The sequence below is a fragment of the Pyrus communis genome, chromosome 5 (assembly GCF_041283825.1).
Source record: "Pyrus communis isolate YQ-2024b chromosome 5, ASM4128382v1, whole genome shotgun sequence".
Lineage (NCBI taxonomy): Eukaryota > Viridiplantae > Streptophyta > Magnoliopsida > Rosales > Rosaceae > Pyrus > Pyrus communis.
In genome coordinates, this window is record NC_142569.1 from 13957535 (window position 1) to 13973148 (window position 15614).

The 15614-nt window shown below is 37.2% G+C and overlaps 1 protein-coding gene and 2 pseudogenes across 2 annotated transcripts; all 3 read left to right on the forward strand.

The window, feature by feature from the left end:
- The first annotated feature begins 123 nt into the window (after window positions 1-123).
- LOC137724824 (disease resistance protein At4g27190-like) lies at window positions 124-5058 on the forward strand (annotated as a pseudogene). Its single transcript, XR_015962770.1, has 2 exons — window positions 124-3943; window positions 4054-5058. The product of XR_015962770.1 is annotated as a disease resistance protein At4g27190-like (transcript).
- Window positions 3242-4980, forward strand: LOC148696830 (uncharacterized; annotated as a pseudogene).
- Window positions 5059-12334: 7276 nt separating the features above from the next.
- Window positions 12335-15538, forward strand: LOC137725617 (acyl-coenzyme A thioesterase 2, chloroplastic). The gene is made up of 5 exons (XM_068464370.2): window positions 12335-12888; window positions 13608-13785; window positions 14209-14681; window positions 14938-15066; window positions 15251-15538. The coding sequence occupies exons 1-5, from the start codon at window positions 12424-12426 to the stop codon at window positions 15428-15430; spliced, it is 1425 nt and encodes a 474-aa protein (XP_068320471.2). The 5' UTR covers window positions 12335-12423; the 3' UTR covers window positions 15431-15538.
- The last annotated feature ends 76 nt before the right edge of the window (window positions 15539-15614 follow it).

The following is a 15614-nucleotide window of genomic DNA, read 5'->3' on the forward strand; positions in this document are numbered from 1 at the left end:
ATTTGAGTATCATCTGGCCTCACGTAAGTATATCCTAAATGCATGAGATTCCACTCCTTGCGAAAGTGTCATGTGACAAAAAGAAAAAGTAAGTAAGGATAAAAAAATTTCAAAAAATATCAAACACTACTGTTGCTATGATTAAATTACAAAGAATAAATGGGGATAAACGAGTTATGGAGAATAAATTAGTGGTTTGATACAATGCAGAACAGTTACGTAAACTACGTACAGTCAAGAGTTCTGCTTCCATTGAACACTTGTGTGATCGATCTTCCCAGAAACTATCTAATCCGAATTACAACTTATTCTTCGTTTTCGTTCATCTGTATGTGACAAAGTTCTTTCTTTCTTTGCCTTTGGTATTGCTTTGTTTGAGATTTCTGATCATAGTCACCGGAAGAGGAAGAAAAAGGAAAATACAAAAATGGACATTTGCATTTCAGCTGTTACCAAACTGGCTCAGTTCACTGTGACTCCGGTTTGGCGAAAGTTAAGTTATTTGATCCATTACAAGAGTAATGTAGAGCATCTCACCGGTCAAACTGAGAGGCTGGTTGGCAAAAGAGACGGGGTGAAACCCGCCGTGGAGGCAGCAGCCCGGAATTTGGAGACAATCGCTCCTGAAGTTGAGACCTGGCTGTGCAATGTAAACAAGACCATACAAGAAATGGAGACTTGTTTTGGAAACGAAAGAGTTGAGAAGCCAAGGTGTTTTAATGGTTGGTTTTCGAAGTTGAAGTCGTGGCATTACTTGGGTGAGAAGACTAAGAAGATGAATTTGGTGGTTGACAACCTTCTTAGAGATGGGAGTTTCACGAGGGTTTTGTATCCTGCTCCTCCCCCGGAGATAGGGTTTTCGGCAATACATGAAGGGGGCAGCTCCTCAGGAACATCTGACCCTGCTCCTCCAGCAGCAGCAATGGAACTTTTTGAGGGTCCTCAGCATAGATTACCCTATTCAGAGGAGATCCTGAAAGCTCTGCAAGATGACAATATCGATATGATTGGTATTGCTGGAATAATTGAACGGGAAGATGCTGTAACAACGAAAGAGTTCATCCGGAGTGTCAAAAAGCAAGATTTATATGAAGAGGTTGTGGTGGCAGTTGTGTGCCAGAATCCTGACCTGAAAAGGATACAAGGTGTAATAGCAGATGTGCTGGGGCTGACTTTGGAAGATAGAAGTTTACTTGAGCGAGCAGAGAAGCTAAATTCTAGAATCATGTCCATGGACTCGAATAGGCTCGTCGTGATTTTGGCTGATGTTTGTGAATTACTTGATTTGGTGGCAGTTGGAATCCTTGGTGGTGATAGCGAGGAAAGATGCAAGATCATATTGGTAGCCAAACATCCGAATGTCTCCAGTGAGGTGAGAACTAAAAGAAATTTCAAATTGTTATTGGCATCTACATCCGTAAAATGCAATATACATTTTGAATCAAGAAATTTAACCATTAGAGATGTAATGAATGCTCTAACCGATGATCAAATCAATCCGGTTGTGATATGTGATATGTGGAATGGGAGGTATTGGCAAGACAACTTTGGTGAAAGAAGTTGGGAAGAGAGCAAAAGCATTGAATCTATTCGATGAGGTTGCATGGCAGTTTTTGCCCAAACTCCTGACTTAAGTCATATTCAACAGGAAATCGCAGATTTTCTAGGTCTGAAGCTTACAGGGCAAAGTTTAGCTGGAAGAGCAAACGAGTTAAAAGAAAGATTATCGGGTAATAAGAGGGTCCTTGTAATATTAGATAATGCTTGGGCACAGATAGATATGGAGGAAGTAGGAATTCCATCTTGCTGCAAAATCTTGGTGTCATCACGAAATCAAGATATATTCAATGACATAGAAACCAAAAGGAATTTTCCGATCAGTGTGTTGCCAGAACAAGATGCATGGAGTTTGTTTAAGGATATGGCAGGCAGATCCATTGAATCTCCTCAGCTACGTCCTGTAGCGCAACAGGTTTTAAGAGAATGTGCTGGTTTGCCAATCGCAATTTCGACGGTGGGAAGAGCGCTAAGGCATAAAAGCAAGAAAATGTGGGATGATGCACTCACACAACTAAGAAACGCTTGCCCAGAAAACATTCCGGTGTAGAAATATACCGGTTGAAGATGCACTCACACAACTAAGCGAGGAAGCCAAATCATGTTTTTTCCTGTGTTGTCTGTATCCAGAAAGCAGCAATATACTGGTTGAAGATTTGGTTAGATATGGTTTCGGGCTTGGGTTGTTTAAAGGTATTGATTCACTGGTACAAGGAAGAAACCGTGTAGAAACGTTGGTTGACATACTCAAAAGTTGTTTTTTGTTGTTAGACAGCAACAAGGAAGGGTGTGTCAAAATGCATGATGTGGTGCGGGATGTAGCCTCATCAATAGCTACTGATGGTAAAGAAGGATTTGTGACCAGACACAAGGTGGAATTGAAGGATTGGCCTGGCAAATACTCTTCTAGTACACTCATTATAACCAATAAAACTCGTATGCATAACGAGCTTTTATTAATTTCATGCACTGATAAATGTCCATCGGAACCACCTGCCACTATTCTGAGAACAAGTGAAGGCATCAAGGTTTTAGCCATCAGAAGCAGATTTCCACTGGCAATACTACCATCGATTCCACTGTTGAGAAACCTTCAAACGCTGTGTCTAGAGAATTGCAATCTCAGTGTGGAAGCTAGATCCGTAATTGGAGAGCTAAGGACACTCATGGTACTCAGCTTTTGTGGATCCAACATCAATCATTTTCCTGATGAAATTAAAAACTTGTCAAATCTAAGGTTGCTAGATTTGACAGGATGCAGAGTTATGAAAATTCCAATGGGTGGTATATGAAGTTTAGCTCATCTAGAAGAATGGTACCTGTGGAATAGCTTCGAGCAATGGGAGTTTGAGGAACAAAACCAAGCACAACTACATGAAGGGAACAGATGTAAGGATCGAAATCAAGGTTCAAAAATCAGGGGCATCACTTGTCATTTTGCTCCAGAGTTAAGTTCCTTGTCCCAATTGACTACTTTAGAATTGCTCCGAATCCACTTGTAAAGCCAACAGGGGTGCAGTTTGATCAGCTTGAAAGATTTAAGATCTCAATAGGATGGTGGAACAGAAGTTGTTGGGATGTGAATCCCTGTGAGAACTACTTGAGACTTAGCTATGCCGCAGAATCTCCTGCAGAGAGTAGAATAACTATATTGCTAGAGAAAACTAACGTTCTAGAGTTAGACATGCAGTATATGAGCAGAACTCTTAATGACCTAAGAAGAAACTGTTGTTTAAACTTGAAATCTCTAAAGCTCTGCAATTCTGAAGATCTACAATATGTCTTTGACATGGGATATGTAAGCGTTTTCCCTGTCCTGCATACGCTGAAGATCGATGAACTAAAGGAGCTCAAGGCGGTTTTTCATGGCGAGCTTCCAGTGGGGTCATTTAACTAACTTAGAGAGTTATTTTTATCATCTCTACCTAAATTAACACATTTATGGAAGATACCAAGTCAATTTGATCAGTGCCTAAGAAATCTGAGATGCGTTAAGGTGAGTAGATGTTACCTTCTAAAATATCTCTTCCTATTATCAGTAGCTAGCCATCTGAAGCAACTCGAAGAGCTAGACATACAAAATTGCCTCTATTTGCAAGAGATTGTTGCCTTAAAAGATCAGACCTCAAAACAAATTGTTGCCCCTGAAGAATCGGAAAATGAGGAAGAAGTCAACGAGATCAGTCACCCCAATTTGCTACGCTTGAATCTTGAAAGACTACCAGGGTTCGTTGGGATCAGCAAAACTATATGAAAGATCAACTTTCCTGGATTGATCACGTTGAAGTTGGAATGCCTACCAAAAATCATGAGTCTTTCTCCAGGTAGTTTGGCTCCAGAAAGTAGCATTGCTTATGCCACAAAACAACATTTATTTGGCATCAAGGTATTTTTCCTTTTCTTAAGATTGTAATATGTTACCCCAGCTGCTAAAGTCTGTGTCAAAACTTGTATAAAATCAGGATAGCTCAGCTGACAATCTCTTTAATTCAACAGGTTAGTCCCTTTTGGCAGCTACGATTTGTGATGGTGAAGGAATGTGCTAAGCTATCTGGTATTTTCTCGTTCCGTTGGATGCAGGACTTATAAAGTCTGGAACAACTTGAAGTAAGGGAATGTAGGTCACTGGAAACAGTTTTCGACTTTGAAGATCTAGAAATGAAACAGAATCCAAAGCAATTCCCTGCACTGTTCTCTGACTTAGAAATAATGGAGTAGAGTAAGCTACCCTTATTGAGCAGGGAGCTTCTACCCTACTCTTTCAATGAACTCCAAGACCTGTATGTGTCCGGTTGTAGCAACTTAGTTCTTCTGGTAACAGTTGAGGTGCAGAATAGATTGCATAAACTAGACAAGTGAATTGTGAAAGGTTGCAATTCCCTGGAAGAGATTTTTGAGTCCACGGGTTCAAATGCCAACGAACAACCCACTGCAACACTTCCTCAGTCGGGCGAAACATCTTCAATTTCCCAACCTCAAATGACGCAAATCAGGGGTTCCAATCGAATTCAAGGCTTTCAGTTAACATCATTACACATTTCTGGTTGTGGCAGCTTGGAGTTTCTACTCTCTCCTTCCATTGCTAGGGGTATGGTGAAGCTCAAAGGTCTATCCATAATTGAGTGCAAGAAGATGGAAGTAGTAGTTGCAAAACCGCTAGCGGATGAAGAATCAGAGGATAACAGCTTGCTCCCTCAGCTAAGTTATTTGGAACTTCGCGCTCTACCAAATCTCATAAGTTTTTCCCAAGGCAAATGTAATTTAGATTGGCCATCACTGGAAGAGTTAACTGTTGAAGAATGCCCTCGAATGGAGAATTGATGTTTAGGTTCCCTTAGCACACCAAGGGAAGTGAAGTTAAGTATCAGCGGGGCAAGTGAAAATCTTCAGAAGGAGCTGAACGACAGTCGGAAAGAAACTTAATATTCATATGTATTTTGCATTTCTGTTGTCCAGTAAACAACTTCGAAGTTATATGTTGAGTTTTGCCTTCTAAGAAGGGATATGGTCACACATCCAAATATGGATTTCTAGAGTTATCGAACTTAAGAGATTTGGTACATCTGGTCACACATGTAGAGTTTTTTTACCTTATAATTCTTATAAGTTCTTCTGGTATCTGTATTTTGGGACATCCATACATATATAGCCGACAATTTTCTAGGATATTAAGCTACAAACCACTAAAAATAAATATTAAGATGATATGGTTTGTGCTAACGGCATTTTGCAGCTTTTGATTTTAGAATGGTTTTCAAATAGGTCGCATGATTTTAATTTTATTATTTTACACCGAGACTTCAAAATTGCATCAATTTATATCATTGATTTGGTCGGTCGTCTCTTCAATCCTAGGGTTTTAAAATTGTTTCAATTTATACTTTTCGTTTTGTTAAACGTCTATCAACTGTTAATGGCTGGCGTGAAAAGTGCGGGACACATGAAAGGGCATTTTTAGAATACAAAAAAAATGACGCGTATATATATAGATTTTTTTTTTTTTTTGCTGCTATTTTTGACTGCTACTAAAATGTTTGCTGCGGCAAATTACTTTTCAAATTAATGTTTGTTTAGACTTGACCATTCACAGTTTCCTATTCCTTTTGCTGACAAACTAAATTGATTTTTGTGAGAAAAGTCTGCTTAAAGACCATACATTTCTCTATTCACAGTTTCCTGTTCCTCTTGTTCTTTATTCGCTGCTTATTTTCATTCATTGTTTCTGTCATTCTATGATCAAATCTGTTATGGCTCGTGACGGGGCTAGCTCCTCGAGAAGATCCAACTTTACTGAACCACCACCCATGAAGCTTTCGGAGCGCTTGGAATACAAACTACCATGTACAAGGGGGATCTTGAGGGCTCTGCAGGATGAAAATATCAACTTGATTAGCGTGAATTGTGGCGAAATCAAAACAGGAGATACAGTAACGACGAAAGAGTTCATGGAGAGAGTCAAGCAGCAAGGTCTATTTGAAGAAGTTGTCATGACTGTTGTGTCCCTTGATCCCAACTTGAGACGAATACAAGATGAGATTGCAGATAATCTACAAGTGAAGTTGGGAAATGGGAATTTGTTTGAACGGGCAAAGGTGCTGCGTGCTCGAATGTCCAGAGACTCTAGGAGGTTGCTTGTAGTATTTCTTGATGTCCGGGAAATGCTTGATCTTGAGGCCATCGGAATCCCTTATGGGTCACCCAACGGAAAGTGTAAGATAATCCTTATGTTGGGACTCCTTGATGAATCTAGTGTTAGCATGAGAGCTCAAAGTAGCTTCCATCTGTCCGGCAACAAGAAGAGTTTACCCATTGGAATTTTGCCAGAGCAAGAAGCTTGGAGTTTGTTTAGAGAGATGGCAGGCAGTTCCATTGAATCTCATGAGCTACGTCCGGTAGCACAACAGGTTCTGTGCGAATGTGCCGGTTTACCAATTGCAATTGCAACTGTTGGAAGGGCACTGCAGCATAAAAGCAAGCAAACGTGGGAGGATGCACTGAGACAACTAAGAAAGCCTTGCCCCGAAAATATTCCAGGGGTGGTACAAGAAGCGTATCGGAAAATAGAGTTGAGCTACGAATGTTTAGGGAGCGAGGAAGCGAAATCATTTTTTCTGTTCTGCTGCATATATCCGGAAAGCAGTGATATACTGGTTCATGATTTAGTGAAATTTGGGGTTGGACTTCAGCTGTTTAAAGACATCGATTCCAAGAGGGAAGCAGGAAAGTGTGTTGAAACATTGATTGAGATACTCAAGAGTAGTTTTATGTTGTTAGAGAGTGACAAGGAAGGATGCTTAAAAATGCATGATATAGTGCACAAGGTAGGCTTATCAATAGTAGCTTCAAAGGGATGGTATTGAAGAGTTGGCCATACAAAATTTATTTTTTTTTTGGGGGGCGTGGGGGGGTTGCTGGATCAGATGTAACTTTGACGGGGCATGGGAGGTGTGGTCGAGGAAAGGAGGAGGTGCAGTCGCACAGCCACAAATTTGAAGGGCCTTTAAAATTTGTCATCTAATATTATGTAATAATGTTTTATATTTAAAAAATTATTTTTGTCAGCACTTTAAAATCTCATTGTGCACTCTTTACAAGAGTTTTTTTCCTTTCCAAATATAAAAATTTGGAGTACAATGAGATATTTTCAATGTTAATAATAACACTCTAAAAACGATATTTTTTTTTTCAATTTTATTATATAATGATATGTTATATTCAATGAAACTTTAAAGTTAGAGTTTTGAAGTTTTTTTTTCATGTTTGGTTGTTTAAAATTGAACTTCTTTTGCTTATTTAGTGAAGGTTATGCTTGTAGCTCTTTTTACTTATTAATGACATTTATAAACTTGCAATAAGTGAGTGGTAAAGTTTGTTTTGATTTAAGATATTGTTTTTTAGCATCAACATATTATTCTACTTTTTAAAAATATTTTAAGGAATGGTCATTTTATAAATTTTGCACAGGATCCCAAAATCTCAGAGACTGCCTTGGGATTGTTAGGGATGCTTCTAGGGCTTTTGTGGCTGGAGTCTCTGAACCGCTTGAAAACGTTGCATCGCCGCTGCAAGTTGAGCTTCTAGCGGCAAGGAAGGCAGTGGTGTTTGTCCAGGAACTCTACCCAAGTGGAGTCGATGTTATTTTCGAAGGAGATTCGAGCATCACGCTCGCTGCTGTGCAGCGGTGTGAGGAAGATTGTTCATTGTTGGGACCTATCATTAATGATGTGTGTAGTTTCCTCCTTGCTTTCACTCAGCCAAAATTGAATCTTGTCAGCGGCTAATAATGCAGCTCATATGCGCTTGCTCGTACCGAAATTGGAATACAATATGAAGTGTCATGGTTCAAGGAACCACCGGACATCATCATTGACATCTTACTAGAGGATATTTCTAGTTAATGTGGCTGCTTTATAATTACATTTCCTTGAGGATAGGTCCCCTTATGTTGTTTGTGCATGACGCTCTTTTTCTCTTGAATCAGGTTGAAATTCCCGACAAAGTTTTTATTGAGGCTCATTATACACGTTATTTCCCTTGATTAATGAATATCGTACCATTTCAAAAAAAAAAAAAAAAAAGAAACACACATACATTCAAAACCAGTGATCACCTTAGTAATCTATTGGTTAAAGATATTTTTAGTAGGTTAAATTGACTTGCAAGGAGCTTATAGCTCAAGTGCTTAAAATGTATTTATTCATATACTCAAAGTTAATGTTCAAATATCATGGACGACAAATTTAATATCAATTTATTTCTTCACTCATTGTAAAAATCGTTGCATCAATATGTACAAGAATGCTCAAGTGCCAACTGGGTAGTATTTTAATACGAAACTAACCACTTGTTTAGACTCGCTAAGCAATATTTCTTAAAATTTGAACCAATCATTTTCTAGATTATTATTGAAAGATCATCTTTACAAAAATTCATTGAAAACATAAGCTATTTAGTTATCTAATTGTGACATGACAAATAGACGATGACAAAGTTATTGATAAACAATGAAATGTTTTACCATAATAATTTGAATGAAATTTTGCATGAATGATGTAGTTATAATAACCTAAAATTTGAACTGCTCAGATCATAAAATTTATTGTGGAGCAGGCAGATAGTGAGTACTTTTGCCAATTTCCAATAGCTTCTGTGTTCTTTTTTATTTTTTTATTTTTTGTCAACAGCATATATATAATATCTCAAATCTTTGTCAATTCAGTGCAATTGTATAATAGAGATTCTGCTTATAAAATAAGCTGGTTTTTGTCTAGCATTTTAAAAAAGTGCAAAAGTTAAAAAAGTAGTTGAAATGGAAACATATTCCTCGAATTTAAAGAAGAGTAACAATTTTCTCGCTCCTTTTATTTTCGATCGAATTAAAAGAAGAGTAACAAATACGCATGAGCATAAGTGCAAATAGAAAAATTAGAATGTAAGATCATCACGTTTGCTTTCTCTTCTTGAACTCCTCTAAATTATTTAGGTTCGATTTTCATTAAAAATAAATGAAAAATTTTATTTGAACTCATCTAACATCTTTTTAAATTCAACTTAAATTTAAAATGTAAAATTTCTTTATTATCTTATTGCATAATTACCATCAAGTACAAAATAAAATTAACAAGAAAAATAAGATTTATCAATAAATCCACCCCTAATAATTAAGCTCTAATTATTACTTAATTTTTCTTCTACGTTCTGTTTTGACAAAATCCCTAAGACTCTCCCATTGAGAAAAAGCTAACTTTTTTTTTATAGGTAGACGATAATCTAGAAGTTTTGGATTCTTCAACTAAGTACGAATGGATTTATGCAAGAATTGAATTATTGTTTTACATGTCATATATAACGTTATGACTCTGCTGCCTATGCAAGTTACCCTATCCTTTTGTTCTTTTTGGCCTCTGGTCAGCTTTGCTTCATTTACAAGACAACCGATTGTCCTCTTTCTGTTGTTTATTATTATTTTGTAGGCAAAGGAAGTGGCCTTCCCATTCATAAGGTGTTTAGTATTATTTTGTAGGCAAAGGAAGTGGTGATAAGCTCATATTTATATAAATTTTACATCAAATTCATTTGTCTTTTCTTAGTTAGTTCTTTATATTTTTGAGCTATTTACTTTGTTTTTGTGTTTTGTAGGATTTGTCAAGTAAAGAAAAAAAAATAGCACAAGTGGAATTTTAAGTAACAAATTCGTCAAAACCGCATGTGCAGGTCAGTTGACTTTGGAAGCAAGTTGCGGACAGCTCAGAATGAATTAGAGAATGAGCCTTATCTGTTGGCTAGCTACGGATGTCTATTTTCTGGAACATTTCACGGATTGTTAATATCATTTTTGTAGAAGAAGTTATGGCCGTTTTAACACTGAAAAGTTCCCAAGAGGCTGAACAGTTTGTAACTGACAAGAAAGCATTGAAAGCAATAAATCCAATAAAACTAGCAGCCAAAACTGATGCAGCCAAGAACAAGCTAGCTGACACCTATTCAAATATCAGAGGAAATGGAAAATTAAGTGGGAGTAATGGGTATAAAGGCTGCCCAAAGAGTTACAATTGTTTTAGCATTTCCTCTCACTTATTGTCATCACTAAATGGCTGTTAGTGGGGTGAGTTATGGAAAAAAAACTGTGGCAGCAGAAAAAAAGAAAAGGGCTGCAGGTTGCAGAGGCAAAGTGAGGAAAAAAAGAGTGGAAAAAAAGGTGGAAAAAAAAGATAGAAAAAAAAGGAAGGAAAGCAAGGAAAAAAGGCAAGGCTGCTCCGTTGGGGAAGGAAGGAAAGGAAGGAGGAAATCTTGGTATTCTCTTCTTTCGGTTTTATCTTCTCAAACTCATATCTTTTTTTTTTTTGTTTAATTTGAGAATTATGTGTAACTAATTTTTAGTAGTTAAGGGCTGTTTTGAAGCCCCGAATATGATTGCAAGTTTGTTATGACATTTCGTTTGAATTACTTTTATGAATGGATGAAAATTGGTTCACTACTTGTCTCATTGATGAATTATTTATGTGTTTTTTACGGATGCATACTTAGTAAACATATCTAGGATTCTAATGCTATGAATATGTGTGTGCCTGCCCTTGTCGAATGAGGACCTACATATGTTCTAGAGTAGTACTTGTTAATTGCGATTAACATGTGAATCAATTTCTAGGATAAGTAAGACAACGCTAGTACTTACGATGCCTTGTGATAACTCAAACTCTTTTCATTCTTAATGATTTCTATTTGTTAAATCTATGAACACACCATTCTAGATTGCATGTTAGGGACTAAGTTAAGTTGAAAACATCATTCTCTTAACATACTACATAAGAAAGAGTAATAGGTTGAGTTCTAACATTGAGTCAACTTGAGCATCTTCATCCAAAAATGAAAGGAATTTGAATGAAACATAACATGTTTGCATGATTATTTGGGGGTGGATAGCAATTCCCCTAACTCGTTTTTCTTAATTTGCAAACTACTTAAAATTTGTTTTTGTCCTGTTTTTGTTCGATTTAATTTAAATACCAAATCAACTTCAAAAATCCCAAAAATTTGTGTGAGTGTAGCTCTGTGTGTCTAGTATCTGCATATAAAACTTCGTAGACTTTAGATAAGTGTAAGTCGGTCTAATAATTATTTTTTGGTAGCTGATCAGTAGGGACAAAAGCCCAGTTTTTGTGACATTTTAAGTAGTTAGATAAAACAATCTTCTGCGGGAAAAACCCTTATTTTCATATGCTACAATTGACAAATCTTAGTGTTAATAAGGAAAATCAATAGGACATTTGTGTGCTATTTTGTGGTGTGCTTTTAATCCTATCAAGTGGCCTTCTCATTCATAAGTGTGCGTGTACGTCTTTTAATTTCCTCTACTTCCTTCAATTTGTTCGATAAGACATGATTCATCTAGCAATATATGCTTATAGGTTATAACTTATAAGTCTTTATATCATCAAACCATAAAAACTCAAGTTCATATACAACATACATCGTCACGTAAGATATCTTGAGATTTTTTTTAGAACTACGCTGTAGAGGTTGATGAAGACTTCATCAAAAAGCAACAGTTGGAATGAGAGAATGTGTAGAAAATGCATTGATTTTGGCTTTTTATTTTTTAAATGGGTTTAAGATAAATTACAAATTGAATTGGGTTTGTAAAGGTAGTTTAGATAGTAAATATGGGTCTAAAGAGATATTAATAGTTTCATTAAAATTAATATGAGTGTAAAGAGTAAACTGGATGTACAAAAAGATTATATAGGTTTAAATAAAATTTCACAAAATAAAATTAAACCACAGTTAGTCCAATGTGAAAGTGAGAAGCGCTAACCTGTTTTATAAAATTTCTCCAAAGAAAATTAAGGTAACTTTAACGAAAAACTTCCGGTACTGTTTACTTTAACGAAAAATCACATTTTTACACTAAAAAATCAATTATAGTACTATTCACTTTAGCCTTTATTTTCTCCTTATCGTTAAAACTCAAAATTTTTAAGCCATTTTGATTAGTTTTCTTTAAAATTAAGGACAAGGATTGTCTGCCCTCTACTTCCGGTGCCCTATTATTTTGTGTGGTCACGGTTAAACCACGTTAACATTTTAGATTGTTTCTTTTATAGATATAATAAGACAAAAATGAATACTAATATAAAATGTTGATATAACTCAACCGTGACCATACAAACAGAAGAACACGGAAAGAGCACTAGGGCACCGGCGCAGACAATCCTTGTCCTAAAATTAAACCACAGTTAGTCCATGCCTGATCACATTTCTCACCAATCCAATAAATAATGTCAATAAAATATGTGTTAAATATACTTTTCTCCAACTCAATGCAAAGACTCCTTCCATGGGAGTCTTGTCGTTTCCCAGCTTTACATGATTCGAAGCTCAAAATTCAATCAAATTTTCAGAATCCCAAAACCCCCAAATTCGATGGACTTGAATTCCTCTCCTGCAACTCCCAATTCACCCGCTCCCATTCCCGTCGTCGCCACTCTCTCTTCCCCTTTCGAAAACCCGCCTCCGACCCAAGATGGGCCCAACGGTTCGACCCGGAAGGCTATTAGCCTCTGGCCGGGAATGTACCACTCGCCGGTGACAAATGCGCTGTGGGAAGCCAGGTCGAAGATCTTCGAGAGGTTCTTTCTGGACCCGCGCAAGGACGCGCCGCCGCAGAGCGAGTTGCTGAACAAAACGCCGTCCCAGAGCAGGACGAAGATTCTGTACAATTTTTCGACGGATTATATTTTGCGGGAGCAGTACAGGGATCCTTGGAATGAGGTCAGAATTGGGAAATTGTTTGAAGACCTTGATGCTTTAGCTGGAACCATTACTGTAAAGGTAGAATTTTTTTAGTGTTTATTATTATAACTGGATTTGTGGGTTCTGCTTGAAATTTGATCACTTGAACTGGGTTTATGATTATTTGTGTAAAAATTTTGTGATGGATTAGGCTGAATTGCACTTTCAATTCGTAAATCCCGAGCTTTTGAACTATACATTGCAACAACTTTCTGGTTTGGAGTGTTTATATTTTTTTCAAACTTTGGATTATTCTAAGGAGCTGCCATAATCTGGAATGCATTTTGTTTGAGGCGTTGATTGGTTTAGTTTCTAGTGCGAACAGTTTTGTAAGTCATGGGAACGGTGTCTTATTTGGCCAATAGACAGTTTCTGTTCTTTGTATTGCTAGTTAAACAGAAAGGTCAATGCCGTTAAATTTGGACGGTCGCAAGCTTTGAATTACTTTGGTACTATTTTATTATGTATGATGCAAACGGGGGGGCTGTGGAAGCTGGGTGATGATCATGTGCAGCGATGTCTGTTTGACTCTAAATATTGATATAGTGCAAAGAGCCATTCAAGTTATGTTCATTTCAATATGTATTATCAGTTGTTTTAGTCTAAGTTGAAGCATGTGATTGAATTTGTCTTCGAAAGATACTTGTGATTGACGAGATAAGTTGCTAGTTTATTTCATGTTGAGTAACGTTTGTCCCAAGTGAATTTCTTGCTTGTACTCTTCTTGTAGTTTAATTTTAAACCTTTATATGGATCAGCACTGCTGTGACGATGATGGCACAACAAGGCCACTCTTGCTGGTCACTGCATCGGTGGACAAGATTGTCCTGAAGAAGCCGATTAGTGTTGATGTCGATCTGAAAATAGTTGGTGCTGTCATATGGGTGGGGCGGTCATCTATCGAGATTCAACTAGAAGTTATTCAGTCAACACAAGGTACTTGTGAATTTGACGTAACTTTGTTTTTGAAATCTGATAACCTCTAGAACTTTCTATATCTTTTCCAGCATTTTGCTCATAATGCTTAACTTCTATTAAAAGTTTGCAATTGCATTTTCAGTGTTAGAATAGAATTTGCTTATGGACACTGGTGTCTCCTTCAAATTTTAGTTTAATGAACAATATTCAGTTTGCCTCTGTTTAACGTAATCTCGATTTCTGGAAACAAAACTCACAAGCCTACAAATGGGCTGTTATAAGAACAACGATCCAATTTGTCATCCTGTCAACTACAAAATGACTATTATATCATCAGCCTGCTCAGTAATGGTGTGATCTTTTAAATTTATGCTCTTTTTGTGAAGGGATGTGCTTAATGTTCTGACCGATCAGACTTTCATAAGAAAACTTTTTTGGCAGATGGATCTGACAATGCAGACTCGGTAGCTCTTTCAGCAAACTTCATATTTGTGGCCCGTGATTCTAAGACTGGGAAAGCTGCTGCAGTTAATCGGATATCACCAGAAACTGAAAGAGAAATATTGCTTTTCGAGGAAGCAGAAGCCAGAAATAATATGAGGAAAAGAACAAGAGGAGGAGGAGACAGAAGGGAGCTTGAGAATGGAGAAGTAAATAGACTTGAAACTCTGTTGGCTGAGGGAAGGATCTTCTGTGATATGCCTGCCTTGGCAGACAGAGATAGCATTCTTCTGAGGGATACCCGCTTGGAAAACTCTTTGATCTGCCAACCACAACAGAGAAACATGCATGGTCGAATCTTTGGAGGGTTTTTGATGCACCGAGCATTTGAATTGGCTTTCTCCACCGCTTATGCCTTTGCAGGCTTGGTGCCTTGCTTTCTGGAAGTCGATCATGTTGACTTCTTGAAACCTGTGAGTACCCCATTGGCATCCTTTTCAATTGTTCAAATCATCCATATCATCAGTATTTTCTTTTTCAATTGAAATTTCAATGCATTTTCCGGTCTCTTTTTGTTCTTTATTCTATCCAAATTGTCTTTATTCTGTTTACTTTGCATCTGGATGGACCCCGATTGTGACTTTGAGGAGATGGAAGAATAAGCTGGTTTTCTATTCATCCATTTCTGTGCTAGAAATATGTTTGAAGCATGTATGTTTTAATGAGCAGGTGGATGTTGGAGATTTCCTGCGTTTCAAATCATGTGTTCTTTACACAGAAGTTCATAATCCTGATCAGCCTCTAATTAACATCGAAGTTGTTGCCCACGTTACGAGGCCTGAGCTCAGGTCTAGTGAGGTTTGTTCCTTTAACTGCACGTTCAAAGAATAAGAAAGCTTAAGTTTTAGCTTTCAATGAATGTCATTAGAAGTTGACGTTGCTACTGTTCCAGTTACCCATTTCAGTTAAGGAACTTTTGTTTTTATGATGGTCTATTCGCTACGGTTCCAGTTACGCATTGCTTTGCTCGTGTTTGAAACAGGTTTCAAATACATTTTATTTCACTTTCACCGTACGCCCTGAGGCAAAGGCCACAAAAGATGGCTTTAGGTTACTGAATGTGGTTCCAGCAACAGAGGAAGAAGCACGCCATATAGTAGAACGCATGGATGCTCAAGCCTTGCTTTCAACAAAAATAGCCACCAGCAATAAACACAAATAGTTACGAGATAGTTGATATGTATTTTAAATGGAAAGGGGTGCTATTTATCTCAGAGTTACATATATGTTGTGCCTGTTAAATAAAGGGGAGTCCTATTCAGACAACGCATTTTATTTCTCACGCCTTGTTAATTCTTGTCCTTTGATGTTTTCCAATTTATTAGATCCATCGAGATAATACGTGA

Excerpts from the sequence above, each read along its gene's own strand:
- LOC137725617 (XM_068464370.2), top strand. The coding sequence starts at position 12,424 with ATGATTCGAAGCTCAAAATTCAATCAAATTTTCAGAATCCCAAAACCC. Across the intron at positions 12,889-13,607 it reads CTGGAACCATTACTGTAAAG|CACTGCTGTGACGATGATGG; the intron begins GTAGAATTTTTT and ends TATATGGATCAG. Across the intron at positions 14,682-14,937 it reads ATGTTGACTTCTTGAAACCT|GTGGATGTTGGAGATTTCCT; the intron begins GTGAGTACCCCA and ends TTTAATGAGCAG.